General features: G+C 40.0%; 2 protein-coding genes across 2 annotated transcripts in view; both read left to right on the top strand.

Moving 5' to 3' along the window:
* Positions 1 to 123: 123 nt before the first annotated feature.
* Positions 124 to 14,993, top strand: plekho2 (pleckstrin homology domain containing, family O member 2). The gene is made up of 7 exons (XM_040002114.1): positions 124 to 339; positions 6,228 to 6,377; positions 6,603 to 6,725; positions 8,316 to 8,420; positions 8,523 to 8,621; positions 11,838 to 12,110; positions 12,218 to 14,993. Exons 1-7 carry the CDS (start codon positions 331 to 333, stop codon positions 13,511 to 13,513), a joined length of 2,055 nt encoding a protein of 684 aa, XP_039858048.1. The 5' UTR covers positions 124 to 330; the 3' UTR covers positions 13,514 to 14,993.
* A 2,586-nt stretch (positions 14,994 to 17,579) lies between these two features.
* Positions 17,580 to 18,191, top strand: part of ankdd1a (ankyrin repeat and death domain containing 1A) — a 37,735-nt gene continuing 37,123 nt past the window's right edge. The window contains exon 1 of the mRNA XM_040002117.1: positions 17,580 to 18,187. Coding sequence (XP_039858051.1) covers positions 18,154 to 18,187 — 34 coding nt within the window. The 5' untranslated portion in view covers positions 17,580 to 18,153. The remainder of the gene's footprint in view (positions 18,188 to 18,191) is intronic.

Here is an 18,191-nt window from a genome sequence, read left to right on the forward strand (position 1 = left end):
CTGCGAGGATGCGTGGCTGCTGCACGCGCACACACGCAGGCTGCTCGCGTTGCTCCTCCTTGCAGATTTTTCAGTTCAAGAGTGTAAAGGGACTTCAACCGGAAACTACTTTTTTTTTCTTCGAACTTTTTCTGTCAGAAAAAAAGGAAAACGGGCCGACCCTCCTTGTCATAAACTGACTGTTTCCTTATTTTTGCTCATTAACGTGTGCGCTGGAAATGTGTCAGCTGCCGGCCCGCAGGCGACAACTCAAGCGTTTTTGGTGAGAAAGGGCGACGTCGAGTGATTCTGGGCTAGTCAGCAGCCACATAACGGAGCCCAGTCTTTATCATGGAAGATGTGAGTAGTCCCTTGAGTCGTACTGCGTGTGCTGCCTGCCCTTGTTGTGCTTTTGTTTTGTGACAGTTTCACCACTTTTGACAGAAGCGTTGAATCAAAGCACCCCGTGACGTTAGAATAATGTACTTTGCAAAGGCGCGATCAGCTTCTGAGGCCCAAAGAGTGCTGGCAGTGTGAAGCTGGAGCACTTTTCATGGAAGAGTCATGCGAAGCAACAAGTTGTTAGGTGACGTTTCCAGCAGACGGGCTTGCCTGCTTCAGTCAACTGCAGTGAAAACGTTCTGGGGCTGGAAACACCTGTTCACCTGTCTCCACGTCACCGATCCACGGAAATGGTCCTTCCAGCACAGAGTCAGGGTGGAAGGACCACAGCCAGGGCAGGGCGGCTAATTCCACCCACAAACTGACCGCGTTAATAAAAGAGCGCAGAGAGAAAATGTGGAGCCTTTCAGAGAGAAACTCGGGTAAACGCGATTAGCGGTTCATCACTGGCTGCCTGGTTGGTTCTGGCAGGACAGCAGCAGGACATGCCGAGCCTCGCACGGCTACACAAACAGGATAAAAAGGCAGAATAGAATCAAACGGAACAAAGTAGCTGAAGTGTACGTTCGGCAGTTGTTCTCTGAGTTTTAAGGCTGGGTTAGGGAGGGCCTCTCTTATCTTAGTACGTTATGATTTATGACAAACTGCGGGCCGCAGTCTCAGGATCAGATAGTCTGATCATCTGCTGAAAACTTGACGCTTTTCATTCAAAAACATCACAGTTACCCAAGTCACAGTATTCTATATATGACCTACATACCTCAGTTACATTTGGGCATTTTGAGGAAGCCAGTTTACCAGAATAGGGAAGTCAGAAAGACACATACTATGTCAACTACTGTATGTAAGGAACTTGTTGTGCACACTTAATGCATGTGGTGCCACGCCCTTTGAGTGGGATTCATCAAAAGTATGCTGTTTGTTAGCTGCTCTCTACCTTCAGTCTGCAGTGTCACGATTAAAGCAGCAGCCTCTCTTTTGCAATCTGTTCAGTCTGGAATTTGCAGTGCTGACGGTGAAATCAGTTAATGCATTTGAAAACATCAGTGTGACTCTGTGGCGATCGTCACATCCAGCTTGGCTCGGGTTCACCGAGGAAGACGCCATAGAAACTGCCAGAAGTAGAACTGCTGGAAGATTTAAGAATGTGTCAGAGATCAGTAAGAAGATATTTGAGTCCTACATTTTCACTGTGTGGGCTAGCTTCACTAAAGGTTGTCTCTAGCTCATCAGCGGGTCACTCTGTGATCTGCATGTAAAGCAGAACTGAAACGAGTACATGGGCATGTTTATGCCTGGAGAGTCCCACCATGTGACTGTGTTTCTGTATTTTTAATTTGCACTTCCCTGCTCACCTATTCTCTTCAACTTGCACCCAGAAAGCGTCACAGCCCTTCTGTGATGACCAATCGCCTTGGCTCTGAGTCATCTACACTCTCCATTCCTCTCTGACCTCGTCAGAGAAAAGAAAAGAAACTCACATTGTTGTCGGGCAGAAAACAGCTCTCTCTCATCATCACAGTCAAACTTTCTTCCCTACAATGGATGAATGTCTGCACACCATCATACTTTGGGTCCACCTTTCATAGTAAGCAATGGACAATATGCTGTTTCCACATCAAGAAGGGCATAAACGTCTTTTAAAACACCAGCACAAAACATACCAGGACATCAAGGATCTCATATTGTGTAAGTTTAATTGTAATAAAATGCAAGGAATATTTAATACTACGAGTGGCAGCTAGCCGACACTGATGCATACAAAAAAGAGGCCCGATTCATAACTATGAGTCTCAGTGATATGTAAGTCATTAACAGTCATAAACACAGCCAGTGTACTGGCAGATAAATGCTATAACAGGAGCTGTTGGACTGGTGTTTTTGGTTGCGCTAATCTTTGTTTGGAGAACAGTGAGTCCAGAGTGCATTTCAGTAGTTTTCATCCCCTGTATTCAATATGAAAAATACGTTTGTAATGCTAATGAGAAGCAGTACATATTTTTTTTACTATTTACATTTGGGAATTCATAATGAAGAACTGTGTGCACTAATATAGCAATATAGCATGACACTTTATTATAAACACAAGACTGTGGGTGTTAATGTGCTATGTGTGACGGCTGCAAGAGTGTTCTAAAAAAGGTGTTGTCCCCATCATCTTTTACTTCTTTGGCCTACAGAATATGAGCTGTTCTGCAGAGTTTTGTGGCTCTTTACCATAGAAAGTTGACTCAGTTTTCACTAGAAATAAAGAGAGACGCTGCTTTGCAAACACTGACTAAAGAGTAAGGACCACAAAGTGGAAATTTTTGCGAGGTCAGTTGCTATCAAAACTTTAGGACAGCACTGTGGTCTGTGGTGTTATATGTACATATATGTATATATATATATATATATATATATGTGTTATATATATATATATATATGTAGGCCTATAAATTAGGTTTAAATCTAGAATGGACTGCAATTTTATACAATAAGTTGACTTATTGAATAATAGTGCTACACTGATTTCTGATAACACTGATAGTGTTATTCACTCTACAGTTGTGTGTGGAACCTACTAAGGCTTAAACAGTGAAGCTGCACCTTTTTAAACTTCAGGTATTTGTAGTGGATTAGGCAGACATGTGGTAGGTAGTCGTACTGACTGGCTAATTGACTTGCTAACAATATGTTCTGCCCCCCCCCCCTCCAAAAAAACCCAATTAACCCTGCTGTCTTCTTCCAGCCTGTCGGGGGTTAAAGTGTGAGTTACGCTGAGACTTAAACTGGGAATGAATGCCAGATACACCCTAAACTTAAAGTACCACTTCCACAAAAGCACCTACTCTGTTTTCTAATCCTCTTCTAAGACCCAACTTGCATGAGATACCTTTGCTTAGTATCTTGTCACTTTGTAACTGTACTATAATTTATCCCTGCATGTTTTTTTAACAGAGCGATGGTAAGTGGGTGTTGATCCATTTTTGCAGCAACCACAACACCACAGATAGGAGAGGTAATAGATCACAAGCATGTGTGGGCAGTTTTAGGTAAAACATTGTTTCGCGTCTGACTTCCTGTCTAAGTCCAAAATTGGAACTTTGTAACTTACCATCTGATATCATAGTGCAGAGCTGCAGCAGTCGGCTCAGGCTTGAGTAATGGAAACCTTTCTGTGTTCCAAGGGTTTGATCAGCCCTACACAGTAATTCCATCCAGGAGCACCAATGACTATTCTAGTTGTGCTATCACTTTATTTTGAAAGCTAGCTTTTCATTTTTGCCCTTTTACCCTTCATTTGCTGCTGCGGTGCTCTTCACTAAGATAAGAGATACTCAGAGTTACAGTAAAAGTGCTTAAGAGTGCTCCCACTTAGCCTAACCCATAATAAGAAATCTTAGATTATTTGCAGTTGGAAGAGGATCACGGTTTAAACTGACCAAACATTTCCATGAACAAAATGTTGCTCAGCAGTATTTAAACATTATTGCTCAAAGTTTAAACATTGAATGCCATCTACCTGCACTCTACATTCACAAGCACCTTAAAAATTGGCTAAAAAACTAGGATCAGATTTATCACAAGGCTCCTCATTCATAAATATTGGCATTTTCAACATGGGATTGAATAGGAATGGATAGGTTGGATATCATTTCCGACTTAGAAAGCTGCACGGTGTGCCAGACCACAGCTGATCCACTGAATTCTGTACCGTGTTGCTGTGTAATACCCAAAGCATGAGCAACAGCACACAGGTTTCTAAAGCCAGAACAAACCATGCAAGAGGAAGTTAACAGCAAAGTGACAGCAGCGTTGAGGTATTTCACCTTACATACACCAGCAGGTTTTATTTTTGAGTTTGCAGTAGTTGCTAATTTCACCACAGTCTGTGGTCAAATCAGCCATCTACTTATCTACAACTCAACCAATCTATGTCTAAGTCTGACTTTGACTTAAATATCACATAATGACCCATAGTTTCTTCCTCACACTGGAGATTACACAGTTTTTAGTGCTAGTATTGTCTCAGCAGTCTGTATAGGAAGACACCTGACAGCAGATGTTAAAGGTCTGCACGTCTGCAAGCAGTCTCACTTGAAACCAAAGGTTTGTTCTTAAGAACTGTCCAGTACACAGTGAAACGAGACAACATTCCTCCAAGAGCTTGGTGCTACAAATGACATATAACAGACAAACAACACGTAAAGTGCAATGTGCAAAAGTTGCAAAAAACCAAAACAAAGACAGTGCAACAGCCAACAGAACAGAATGATACAGACACAAGACAGTGCAGGCACAGCAGTGCAATAGCAATGTGCAAAAGACTGAGCATTGTGCAAAAAGTCACTTTGTGTATAAAGGTGTGTGTGTGTGTGTCAGTCCAGTCACCGAGTGTTCAGGAGTCTGACGGCTTGGGAAAGAAACTGTTTCGCAGTCTGGCAGTGAGGGCCTGAATGCTCCGGTACCTCTTGCAGCAGAGTGAAGAGTGTGTGTGAGGTTTGCGTGGGGTCCTCCACGATGCTGGTGGCTGTGTGGATGCAGCGGGTGCTCCGGGTGTCTGTGATGGAGGGAAGAGAGGCTCCAATGATCTTCTCAGCTGCTCTCACAATCTGTTATACATCTGTATCAACTTGAGAGAAAGGCAGACGTGAAATGTAAAAGTGAGGTCAGAGGTCAAATATGATATTGGATGCAAACTATAATGTGATATTTAGATTCCCATTTTCCAGTGTCATTTCCCAAATGTCCATACAAACACATTTTTTATATAGCTCTATATAACATTATTATCAGGAGAGGTCAAAGCGATCCTGTTAACATTCAGAATGACATGCAAATGCTACCAAAAACAAAACCTCCCTGGTGAGGGAGATAACCTCAGTGGTATGACTCAGTTGCCTGGAATAATCCAAATTCGGTGCACTGCACACTGTTGTTTGACGACTCTTGTGCCTTTAATAACGACTGGAGTGTCCTTTGTGACGTCACTTGTAGGAGCCCGTCCAGAAAGCTGCCGCAGTATTCTCCTGGATGGTAGTTGTTGCCACTCAGATGATGTCACCACATAGGCGCTGATATATGAGGAGAGCCCTGCTCTCAAAAACCGACATAGATGTAAAATTGGATTTAAGAAATAAGTACATAAAGTTTTAAAAACATGTTTAGAGCCATCTTCTGTCATTGAATGTGACGCCATGTGATTGGTTGGTTGCAGCTGATAGACATATTAGTTTATGTTTACTAACAAGTGACAGAATCGATGACGCAGAGGAAAATAAGGACTCTACAAAACTCCAGGAAAAACAGCACTTTTATCACATTGACACATCCACCCATATGGAAAAGAAATAGTAAAAACTTATATGTGATTTACTCATGAAAGTGGCCACTTTCTCATTACTTTCATATATTGTTTTAGTAAGTATCCAAAACATACAAGTTTCATTATATAATTTTTCAAGGGATCTTATATCTGTTTTCACTCTTATATGCTTTTCATACAAGTTTCACACAAGACAGATACAAACTTTATAAGATTTATATATATCTTTTCCATATGGGCAGGCTTCAGTATCTTGACAGTTTCTGTGGGCTGTGGGTGACAAATGACAGTAACACTACTTGATATAACCTTTAATATGTGCTCATGCTAATAAATCACTTTAGTTGTTCATCATTTTGGATTCCACGTTGGTGAAAATGTGCAGAAGAGAATCAACACCTCTGTTCTTTTCCTGTACAGGTATATTGTACGACCGTCATTTAGAGCAGTGATAAAATGAAAGTGAATATAATTATGTGCATCCTGCAAGTATGCTGGTGTGTACTGAGTGTGACTTCCTTCCTCTGTATCAATACAGGGTGCAAAAGAGGACCCAGCCCTCCAGAAAGAGCCTAAGTTCCTGAGTAAGGCTGGCTGGTTGAAGAAGGGCTATGGCAGACTGCTGGCAAGCTATAAAGACCGCTACATCCAGGTGGAGAAGACCGAGATTGTGGTGTATGAAAATGAGGTATATAAAGTTTCAATACATCGGGTGTGAGAATATGAACTTATATCAATATTGCCATTTAATTCTTGTAGTCTTGCAGCTGTTAACTTTTATTTAACATCAGATAATCAAGTAGATGGTCTTATTTCTCTCTTGCTTGTTGATAAGATAATAAGCTAAAACGATGTTGGCTTTATCCTTAAATTATACACACAAATTTTCAAATATCAGTCATTTGTGTTGCAGGACCTACAGAACTGCTTGGAGAGGCTTGACCTGGAAAACTATGACAAATGTCATGAATTAAAGAGCCCCTTCACGAAGAAGCAAAGACTTATACTCATACGATCGGCAAAGTCCACAAATAAGGTGAGAGAAGAGTCTGTCTCTCTATCTCTTTCTGTCCCTGTCACAAACATTTGTCCTGCCTGCACAAAGAACACGTTGTAGATCGTGGTGCAGGTAAGCAGCAGGCTCAGATTAGTGGTGCTGGTTGCAGCGATGCTGGTGAGCAATAGCCTGCAGCCAGTGATGCGAATGAACAGCGGGTCACGGTTACCGCTGCTGTCACAAATGGCTCAGAATGATATGGTGGAAGCTGCATCCAGTTCTCCACAGGCTGATTTGATAAATGATGAAGGAATATGACAGGAAAATGATATCAAGGACTGCTTACACTCTGGCAAATGTGATAAGTGGCTGAAAATCAAGGTAGCCGGCGGATGAGAGGAATGACAGTTGAGGCTGCAGGTAGTTTTTGGTGTTTCACAGTTCTCAGACATAGTGTCACGGGACGAGCATCAACAGTCATACTCCCAACAGGAAATTTCCTAATTTCTAATAAAACCTTTGGGAGTTAGAGAAGTTAGAGTTCTTTTCCTGATCTGCACATGTTTATTAAACCTACCGTATTTTTCGGACGATAAGGCGCACCGGATTATAAGGCGCATTAAGCGAAACAGACAAGTCGATAAGTCAAACTTTACTCAGTCATTCTTCTTGCTTCCTCCACTTTCGCACCATTGATTCATTCATTAACGTTCAATTCTCTCACAGCTGCTCTATTCCCATGTTGTTGCAGTATATTAATGACTAACCTCGTATTGTCGATGGATTATCTCAGTTGTTCTCCTGACTGAAGTTTGGTCCGTTTACAGCATCCTGCTATGTGATTGCATTTGTCTCTAACCATCAGGAACCTTCATGTTAACTTTTATCGAGTGGAAAAAAGTTAACATTCATCCTCCAGCTTCACTGTGTTTATGTTATGCTAACATAGCTGTGTAGCTAGCAATCACGTAGCACATCATTATATACCAGCTAGCCCAACTTCAGTAACCCTACAAACGTCACTGCTGTTTAGTTTTCTGTCTTCATTTATGTTGGAAGTGATAGCAGAGCTGTACGTTTGAATTCTTTCAGAAATCTCTCAGTCAGAACATGCTATATCATGTTTAGGTGAAAGCTAGCGAGCTAACTTCCTGCTAACTTCTAGTAAATTCTGTTTTCATGGATGCCTGGATGTTAAACTTAATTGTTACACCTGGTAAAGCAGCAACGCTGATCATTTTATTAAAGATGAAAGAATTCAGTTTTTAGACAGAAGTTGACGGAGTTTTGGACCCAGATGACTCCGTGAGGCTCCTGACGCTCCAACAATCCATCAAGCAGTGCGGCTTCGTAGCTTAGCAAAGTCAAACTAAAACATTTTTTGACAGATGTTTGAGCACCATGTACCACATAAAATCGGTTCATGGTCAGTAAGCACAACCAGAATTCATACGTAAGGGCCTGTGGCCTAAATAGATTATTTCTTATTCTTAAAAAAACACAATAATGAGCACAGTTTTTAAAAATAGAAGAAAAAACTGTCAATACTCCTGTTATTGTGTCGCAGATCTTCTGTTCGATTATCTACCTTAGTTTGAGTTGACTATTGTCTGCTTCATTCATTCACAGGTCCATGATGTTAAATTCCAGGCTCAGACAGTGGAGGACAAGGAGGCTTGGATTAAAGCCCTCAGTGATGGCATTAATCGAGCAAAGAATAAAATTTTTGATGAGGTAAACATGCGATAGAGCCATAAATTTATCTTAAATCTTGTCTTTGTCTCGGTTTTAATAAGCATGTAGTTTTAAAACTCAAATTATTTCTTATTTTCACAGGTGAAGATTGATCAAAGCAGCAACTTAGAGCACGTTACTCGAACAAGACCCAAAGGGAACCGCAACCGGCGTCCACCGACCAGGATACACATGAAAGAGGTGCGTGTCAAATTGAAATAGTGCTTGTAGTATTGTTGTAACGTGTCTTTTGTTTTAATTTGCTCTTAATACAAACTTTGCTTCCGTGGTTACCTGGGTCTTCGATTGATTTGTATTAACTGACATGAAACCCACATTGTAATTAATCAATGTAACTACATTACTAAGGTTGTGTTGTGTTAAGATGCAGAGCGAGAATGAATGTGATTAGTAACGCCAGGATTTACCTGTTATTTAAAATCAAAAATGTCCATGCTGTATGCCACTGGATGCTATATTCTAATAGAAATGCTATTTGTTTGGGCCCAGTACATTAAAAATAAGCTGCCAACCGCAGTGAGTTAGAATAGTGAGTCACTGTGGTTTTAGATAGATTTATATTATTTAGATTTGATATCATATTGACCATTTATGGTAGTAGGGGGCTTTGACTGCAGCTGTGCCATATAATAATGCCTGTGATAATATTGTTATAAATTTTTCACAATATCAATTTTACTTATATTGTCACAATGTCACTGCTTGTGCAACAATAACACAAGCCCAGCCATGTCTGAGAGTAAGAGCAACGTATCACCCTCTGATAATAATTTAGTACCTAAAAAGGAGCGACTCCAACAATCTCCAACAAGGCACAGTACTTATGCAAGAAAGGAAATGACTCTACCGAATGTCACTGAAGAACTGGCAGGTTGCATTGCATATCACAGGAAGCGCAGATAGTGGATGGAAATTACTGAGGCTTACATGGAGGGGTAGAAAAGCAGGCTCCTGTTTCTGTAAGCATGTTCTTAGTTAATTAACTCTGACATTGGCAAAACACCTTGTTTCCTGTTCCAAAACAGCCAATCAGAGCAAGTTCAATTAGCTCCGAGGATGTTAAGCATGAGTTAAGTGTGATTATCATTCACCATGGCAACATGTAAACAAAGCGTTTTAAGGTTTATTCACGTGATCTAAGGAATATGAACAAGTTTCAGTGCTTACCACGATATAAAAAGAGTCATTTTAATCAGCTTGGGCAACTTTGTCATCATCACAGACAGAATGAGTCTGACATAATACGTATCATTTTATTATATCCACGATCATCATTCAGCCAGCTTGAACTTTCATTAGATGAAGCTGAATCCTAATTTTACATTCATTTTAAATGTATTTATTCAAAATGTACATAATGTATATAAGAGAAAAGGTGTGAAGGAACAGATTAGACAGTTTACTGATGGACCTGTGAGAGCAACAGACAAGAGGTGCTCAGATTTATTCAATAAAAGGTTTTTCTGCACTTATTTATGAACATTTCATTTTTTCTATAATTCCAATAATAAAGAATTCAATTGTTTCTGCCATTATTAAATTAAATGTTTGAGATCAGAAAAACTTTAATGTTCCCAGTGTGAGTATTGATGATTTGATCTGATGTCAGTCTTCACTGATAGTTGCTGTTTCACATTTAACTAAAAAAAAAAGTTTTTTGAATGTAAGGTTTTCTCAGAAAAAGGCAAATATGTCACAAGTGCCTTGGCTTTTATAGAGCTGTTTGTAAACTGATCATCTAGATTTGACATATTTCAGGACAGTTTTGTTCTGGGATGACGTTTTTTAACAGATCATCCCAGAACAAAATAAGCCACTATGAACGGATCCAGGCCCATAACCCATAATCCTCTCCATTTCCTGGTTCTGGGTTGAATCTCGATCTGTGAACTAAAAAAGTGAAAATAAAGGAAATATCCTTAGTTTTAAGATCAGTTTGTTGGCCTACAATTTTGTTACTTGACTGGCATTGATGACGTATTGATGAATTTGTTTCCTGAAACTCTGGATGTCTACAAGACTGAGTCAAAAAGTAATTAGTGTACTGCTTTTCCTAAAGCTTGCCTCTGGTTTATGCCCTCATTACAATAATAATTAAAAAGGCTAAGACATTTTTTACCACAATGAATTTTAAGTGAAAGAAATACAATTGAAGTTCACACTTCCAACTTTAATTCAGCAGGTTAAACAAAAAGATTGCATCAAAATGTGAAGAACTAAAGCATTTTTAAGACAACCTATTCATTTCAGGGGCTCAAAGGTAATTGGAAAAATTAGCTAACTGAAAATAAAATGTTCATTTCTCATACTTGGCTGAAAACCCTTTGCTGGCAATGACAGCCTGAAGTCTTAAACTCATGGACATCACCAGATGCTGGTTTCCTCTTTTTTAATGCTCTGCAGGCCTTTACTGCAGCGTTCAGTTGCTGTTTGTTTGTGGGCTTTTCTACTTTTTTCTATTCTATTCTACATGAAAGTAAGGTCTCTGCATCATGAAGATGATTGCATCATCAACTCACAGTGTTGGTCTGCATATCTCATGAGGCCATCAACAGCTGTTTTTGTTTGTTTTGTTTTAATAATGAGGTTGAAGCAGCATGGTTTTGGTGCAGCTGTGCTGACTTCTGTTTATTATTGTGTAGTGGAGACCATTCTGACAAGAAGGCGCAACAAAGAGTGCTGAAATCTGCCCCCAAAATGATTAAAGTTAGACACAAATCACTGTACACATTTGTAAATCTTAGTTTATATATGTGGATGATATCGTACGATACGGCGAATAGTTCTCAAATTGAACAACACAAGGGATCCCTTCCACCCAGCCCATGAACTGTTCACCTCCTTCCCACAGGCAGAAGGCTGCACAGCCTCACAGATTGTGCAACATTCTGCAGTACAGCTTCCTCCATGAGGTGAATGTTATCTGAAACACTGGTATATTCTCCTGTTTGACACTCAGGTTCTAAACGTGTTGGCTAGCAGTACAGGTCCCTAGAATACCGCTGTGTCAGCTATCACGATCAAGCAGGGACTGTTTATCAGATAAGGGGGTGGAGTCTAATTCACAGAGTTCACATGGGGTGAAAGGGAGAATAGCAAACCCAGTGAGGGTAGTGATGGTCTGTGAAGGCAAGGGTGTGTGATGGAGGAGGCAGCAGAGGCTTGTAGACAGATTCTCATAAAGAAACTTTTAGCTTATTTGCCCACTGCTTGTCTCTCACCTTGAACCTACTGATTTAATTTGCACTACTCCACAAATCCTTGGTATTCTAGTTTGGCCTTGATCTTGTTCCCGTAGGTTCCTTAAATTTCCTGAGCTTCACCCTTAGGTGAACTCTACTCAGTTCTTTCCTGTCCGTGTGCTCTGTGTCATTTAATCGTATATTTTTCTTCTAGGTAGCTGATGTGTCATCTGATGGAATCCTGCGCTTGGATCTTGATCTTGAAGATGCCGTAATGCCTAATGGAGCACATTATGCCAATGTTGATGGCAGTGAGACCTCCAAAGAGAAACAGTTGGTGTCAATTACCGAGGAGGAAGCTCAGCCAGATCCAGACGTCAGTCCCCCAAAAAAGGTCATCAAACCTCCAATGCCGCCTATCAAGGAGGCTAAACCCAGCACAGCACATGAAGATGAACCTCAAAAGAATGATGGTTCAGAGAAAAAGGTATGTCAAATTTTTCTAAAAATTGTAATTGTGAAATGTTGTAACATTTGTGCATGTCTTTGTGTTTGGATATCATGGCCTTGCTATAATTGCTATAATATTTGAAGGTACCAATGCCCCCATCGAAAGAAGCAAAACCCTGTGCTTCACCTGTTGAAGAAACTACAGAAGAGGCAAAACATGAGAAGATTTCTGAAACAAGTTCTGATGCCAGTAAAAAGGCAGCTCCACCACCAATGCCTCCCAATAAACCCAACTCTGTGAGTAATGTTGATGCTTTACAGTCCAAGCCACACTCTCACCCTCCTATGCCTCCATCCAAGGAGAAGAAGCCCTCCCATTCTGGCTCTGAGACAGAGCAGCAGGTTGAAGGGATTAGTAATGAGGATAATGAGAAGGAAGATGAAAGCAGGAAGGAGACTATAGAAACAGCCGTGGAAACAGATGAGGCAGTGCAGCTGATTGCTAAAGAAACGTCACCTGATGTGAAAGATGATAAACACGAGAGTCACTGCACAGAAGAAACAGTTAGCAGCAACACAAAGATGGTATCTGACTGTGGGGAACAAATACCCACAGAGTCACTGAGAAAGAGTCCAAGTTCCCATCCAAAATTCAACAAAAAGCCTGATGAATGTGCCGAGCCTGACATACAGCGGATAGAGAGCACCTCGGCTAAGAGTAATCCTAAAGAGGGACCCGACAATACTGCCTCAGTCAATTCTGTCGATTCAAAAGACGCACTGGCCGAGAGTGAAGTCCCCTCTTTGAATGACTCAACCACTGAGACCCTTACCCTGAGTCCACTGCTTTATCACTTGTCCGGGGAGAAAAAAAAGCAAGATGAGAAATCTGTAGACAGTGGTCAGCACTCAGATGATGAGAGTGAAGGCTCTGGAAGTCAAGACACATTGGTAGCTGCTACAGCTGCACTCAGGGGAAGCCATTCTTTGGATGTGGTGGATGCTAGTGAGGACAGCATTCAGATATCTGTTATTTTAAGACCAGCACAGGTCACAACAGTGCCTCAGGTTAGCTCTAAGAACATAAAACCCATCCCTCCTCTCAAGCCCTCAGCCAAGGGCAGGTCAGCCTCAATTGGAAATTTGCTGTCTGAATCTGATGTCTGTAATCAGATGAAAGAGTCTAGCAGAGGTGGAGCTGTGAGTGCTGGGGGTTCTAGTGATGATGTCATTAAACTTGAGACTGAAGTGGCTCTAGAGATGGAAAAGACGAGCAAGCTCTTGAGCAAAGTGTCCCAGGACCATGGAAGTGAAGAGGAGGATGTACCGGGGGATTTGCTGGCTGAGGCCATGGAGAAGCTGAAGAAGGCAGACCACGTCCTCAGGGAGGTCAAGAAACTGAAATTTGCAACAAACGGAAGCAAAAGGAAGAGTTGGTGAACGTCACACACTGACTGAAATTGACCAACTGATAAACCCTTTACCTAGACAGTGATAGTGCAGTCACATCATGGAAAATGTAAAAAGACCCTTCTAAATACAATTTGCCTAAAAGTGAAGGGCCAGTGGTATTCTGTATCATCAGAGATGGTCGTTTATGATGAGCTTATTCACTCTATGATCACTGGTGTGCAGGCCTGACCTGGACACTGTATTGGATTCAATTCAGTTCAATTTTATTTACAGTACTGTGCACAAGTTTTAGGCAGGTGAGGAAAAAATGCTATAAACAAAGAATATTTTCAAAAATGGAAGTGTTTATCATTTATTTTCATCAATCAACAAAATGAAGTGAAGGAACAAAAGAGAAATCTAAATCTAGTCAGTATTTGGTGTGACCACCCTTTGCCTTCAAAGCAGCATCAATTCTTCTAGGTACACTTGCACAGAGTTTTTGAAGGAACTCGGCTGGTCGGTTGTTCCAAACATCTTGGGGGACTAACCACAGATCTGTGGATGCAGGCTTCCTCACATCCTTCTGTCTCTTCATGTAATCCCAGACACACTCAATGAAGTTGGGATCAGGGCTCTGTGGGGGCCAGAGCATCACTTCCAGTACTTCTTGTTCTTTATGCAGAAGATAGTTCTTAATGACTGTGGCTGTGTGTTTGGGGTTGTTGTCCTGCTGCAGAATACATTTGGGTTCAATAATCAATCATTTATATTTCTGAAAGGATTCTTTGTTTACAACACTTTTGCACAGTACTGTATATAGAAAATCACAACAACAGTCACCTCAAAGTGCTTTTAAGGTTTTTGAGCGTTATGCTTTTTAGATGCGCTGTGGTGTGCAACAGTATTAAAGAGGGTTTGAATGAATGGCTGGAATAGTCTGATGGACAAAACTGTGTTATTGTCGATGGTTTTGCTGCACTTGGAACTTTTTGTGGAATTATTTCTAATGGATGTTTTTCTGCAGCGGAAAGTAATGTGTTACTGTATACTTTTTTTTTACTACTGTGTTTTCTTTTGTAGATACAAAATAATGGCCCTCATTTACTAATATGTGCGTGGGAACAGTCTTACCCTAAGCAACAAATGCACTGGCTAATTTTGTTCTTGCACATGTTTGATAAATGATTTACTTTTGGTAGTAAATCAGACTCTAAATCAACACGCTCATGCTTGCCGTGTGCAATATGCATAAAACATACAGCCACTCCTCCATTTCCCTGTATAAATAAATTAGTTTACCTGGAGGTGAAGTGGAAAATGCAGTAATGTTGTGAGACAGCAGCCTGCACCGCTAAGGCAGAGACACACTCACTGTGACTCAAGTAAAAAAAGTTTGAAACTGATGTAAAAAGACTCGACAGAGTATAAGAAAAAGCAGCTGGAAAGTCTGTCGGCTCCACATGACAAAACTCACTCTATGAACAAACAAAAAAATTAGACTGCAAGTGATACAAGTCTTTTTTTTAAAAATGAACAATAAGATAATTTTAGGGAGGATAAACTGATAAAAGACAAAAAAAGATCAAAGAAATACTGGAATATGTTGGAATTAAAAATGTTTCAATTTAGTATTTTGTTTTCTTTGCATACAATTTACTTTTTTTATTTAATTGTAACTGAGCATGTTGTGTTTTGTAAAACTGTTAATATTACATGAAAGCAACAACAACAATAATAATAACAATAATAATAATAACGATAACAATTCTTAATACTATTAATAGTAGCTTTAGTTGTAGTAGTAGTATTCATTTCATTAAATGTCCTTCGGCAGCCATTTGTGTTTGTTTGTACACATGGTACTTCTTCGTTTGTTTCTACAGTGCAAACAAATTCAGGTACGAAAATATTGATAAATCATGGATTTGTGTGTGAACTCTTGCTACGCACAGATTTGTCTGTGTGCCTTAACACCTTTAATGTTTCTTAAGGTAATTTTCTTGCTATCCAAAGGGATTTATGTAAAAAAAAAAAACTGGAAGCATAGCATCTGGCTTTAGTCATCTCTTATGTTGTGAGCTCTTCTAGACGGATCGATGTTTCAAATCCAGGAGAAGTGTTGATACACAGCAGGTCTTTGAAGGTTCTGTTCACCTGAGCTGTGAGGACTAACAAAGTATCGATGAATCAATACTTTAGCCTCCTAAGACCCGAACTCTTTCATGGCAGCATTTTTAATTTCTCTTTTCTATTTGGGTTCATTGGGACCTGATGAATGTAAAAACAAAGAATTACCTGATTTCTTTTTTTACCTGATTTTTGTTTCTGAGGAAACTGAGATCCACATATGAGGACATGCATTTTAAATTTCGATAGAACAGTGGGAGGATGACGTCCTCGTGAGTGGATATCAGGCCATTGTAGAGCAAAATTTAGTATTTTGGTCTAGACAACCCAAAATGTGATGACCACATATGTGGACGCCAGGTCCTAAGAGGTTAAATATATAATATATAAATATAGGTTAAATATATACAGCTACAAATAAGCACTTCTGTTAATGCCTAAAAGCATTTCTAATCATTTGTGAACCTCAGAAGCTTTTTTCTCTCCTTTTCATTGGGAAGTTTTTGCTGACAAGTTGCTATTAGAGAAATTATACTTTAATCACCGCCTTTATGGTGTTTGTCACTGGTGAAGGTGAAGATGTACGGTGTAGGTAAGGATCTGTTCTTAACATTGATAAAGCAAATAAAGGAATATTTTTACTTTACAGGGTTTTTTTATCATTAGTAATATAATTTCATTAATGTACTGTATATTGCACAGAAACGCACTTAGAGCAGCTCTCACTAATGCCTATTACTATTCTCTAATACTTGTCTTTTGTATGGGGGGTATGTGCATCATTCTCCCCTGTCTGAATGTTGAACTGATTATTAATGAAGAATCTATCGTGTTTTTCTAGTGGTAGAAATGTAATTTTTGTGTCCTCCAGAATATGTAAGCATATTTTCATAACAGTAGATCGACTGAAGTTTTGTACTCTTTGATAAAGTTTGCTATTGCTTAAATAAAGATAAATGATTTACTTTTGTTGTTATGTCTTCAGTCTTACAAACCATTTGAAGCATTTATCAACAGTGTTACACATGCTGCACTGTAGCTTCCTTTCTGTTATACTGTAGCCTGATATAATCATCCTGCTGAGGTGAGGGTTGAAATTTCTTCGATTGTTTTTTCCACCTTTGTTAAAATTTGTTAACATCTCAACAGCAATTTTTTAAAACCCTTTTTTAGAAATAACACTGGCTAATGTGGTGTGATGGTCAACCAATGCAAAATTAAAGTATATTTGATCATTAAAAAATGTAATGAAACAATAAGTGTTTCAATAAAATTACATCACTTGCTGCTTGTAGCTTCAAATTTACAGTTTTTATGTGATTAGCGGGTTACTTGGACTGTTGTGACTGTAGTGTGAAGTTTGTCATTTTATATTAATAACAGTTTCACAATAGAAATTAAAATAACAACAGCGCTGGGTTAAATCGTTCTTGAGAAATGGTTGCAGTACCTTTTAGCTGTTTTTAGTGGATTAAAGACACACAAGATCATTAGCTTCATTAATTTGTTCAGATTCAAATTCATTATTGGTCATTTTGTGGGATAGCCGTTCAGACAGCAGACCAGATATTCAGATAGAGATTCAACAAACACGTTACAGAATCAATATGACTAGCCAGTTACCAGCTGCCTTTTTGTGCCAAAACCATGCGAGGAAGAAGAGAGATGGAGATGGTTTTATAAAATCCAAAGTAAAGCAGGAGACATGAGAAACAAGAAGAAACAGAGAGGAAACAGCCCCATTATGACTCGGACTTGGACACGCTTTAAAAATTGCAATATTCATTTCAGTTCAGTTTTATTTATGTAGCTCTAAGTTTACACCAGAACAATAACTGAGAGACCCAACAGTCAGACGGCGCTCCTCTGAGCGTGCACTTGGAGTCAGTGGGAAGGAAAAACCTTCTAAAAGGAAGAAACTTGTAGCAGAACAATGTTCAGGGAGGGGCAGCCATCGGCATTACTGAATGGGTGAGGAGGGGGAGAGAGGATAAAGACACTCTGGTAAAGAGCCAGAGATTAATAATGACTAATAACTGAGTACAGAGAGGTGAGTGAAGAAGAAACACAGAATCCCTACACCTGCTGCAGCTTAACTAAGGGAGGATTCAAGGTCACCTGGTCCAGCCCTAACTATATGCTTCATCAAAAAGAAAAGTTCTAACCCTGATCTCAAAAGTAGAGATAGTGTCTGTCTCCCGAATCCAAATTGGGAGCTGGTCCCAAGTGAAATCTATCAGGCCAAAAATCCATTTTAGATAGATCTATCTGTTTATTAAATATGTGGTTTATGGTGAGTTGAGTCCATAGATCACAGCAGTTGGTGACGGGAATGTCACGCTTCGCTGTCTGCCAGAAAAAGACCGAGAAGCGTCGTTTCTGCTCGCTTTATTTTGAAGGTATAGACCGGATATGGTGGTTCTTTGGTTTTGACATGCGTAGCTTGACAAATGTACTGACGTTAGCACGCAGGATAAACTTGTGCTGGAGAAGGATAACGGGCTCGAGCGATGGAAGAGGAGCCGGGCCGGTAGAAGCGGCTCTGAAGAGCAGCAGTCATGGGCGATGAGCTGCTGTCGGAGGACGACTTCTGTAA

Source organism: Simochromis diagramma, unplaced genomic scaffold (assembly GCF_900408965.1).
Source record: "Simochromis diagramma unplaced genomic scaffold, fSimDia1.1 OVJJ01000430.1, whole genome shotgun sequence".
NCBI lineage: Eukaryota > Metazoa > Chordata > Actinopteri > Cichliformes > Cichlidae > Simochromis > Simochromis diagramma.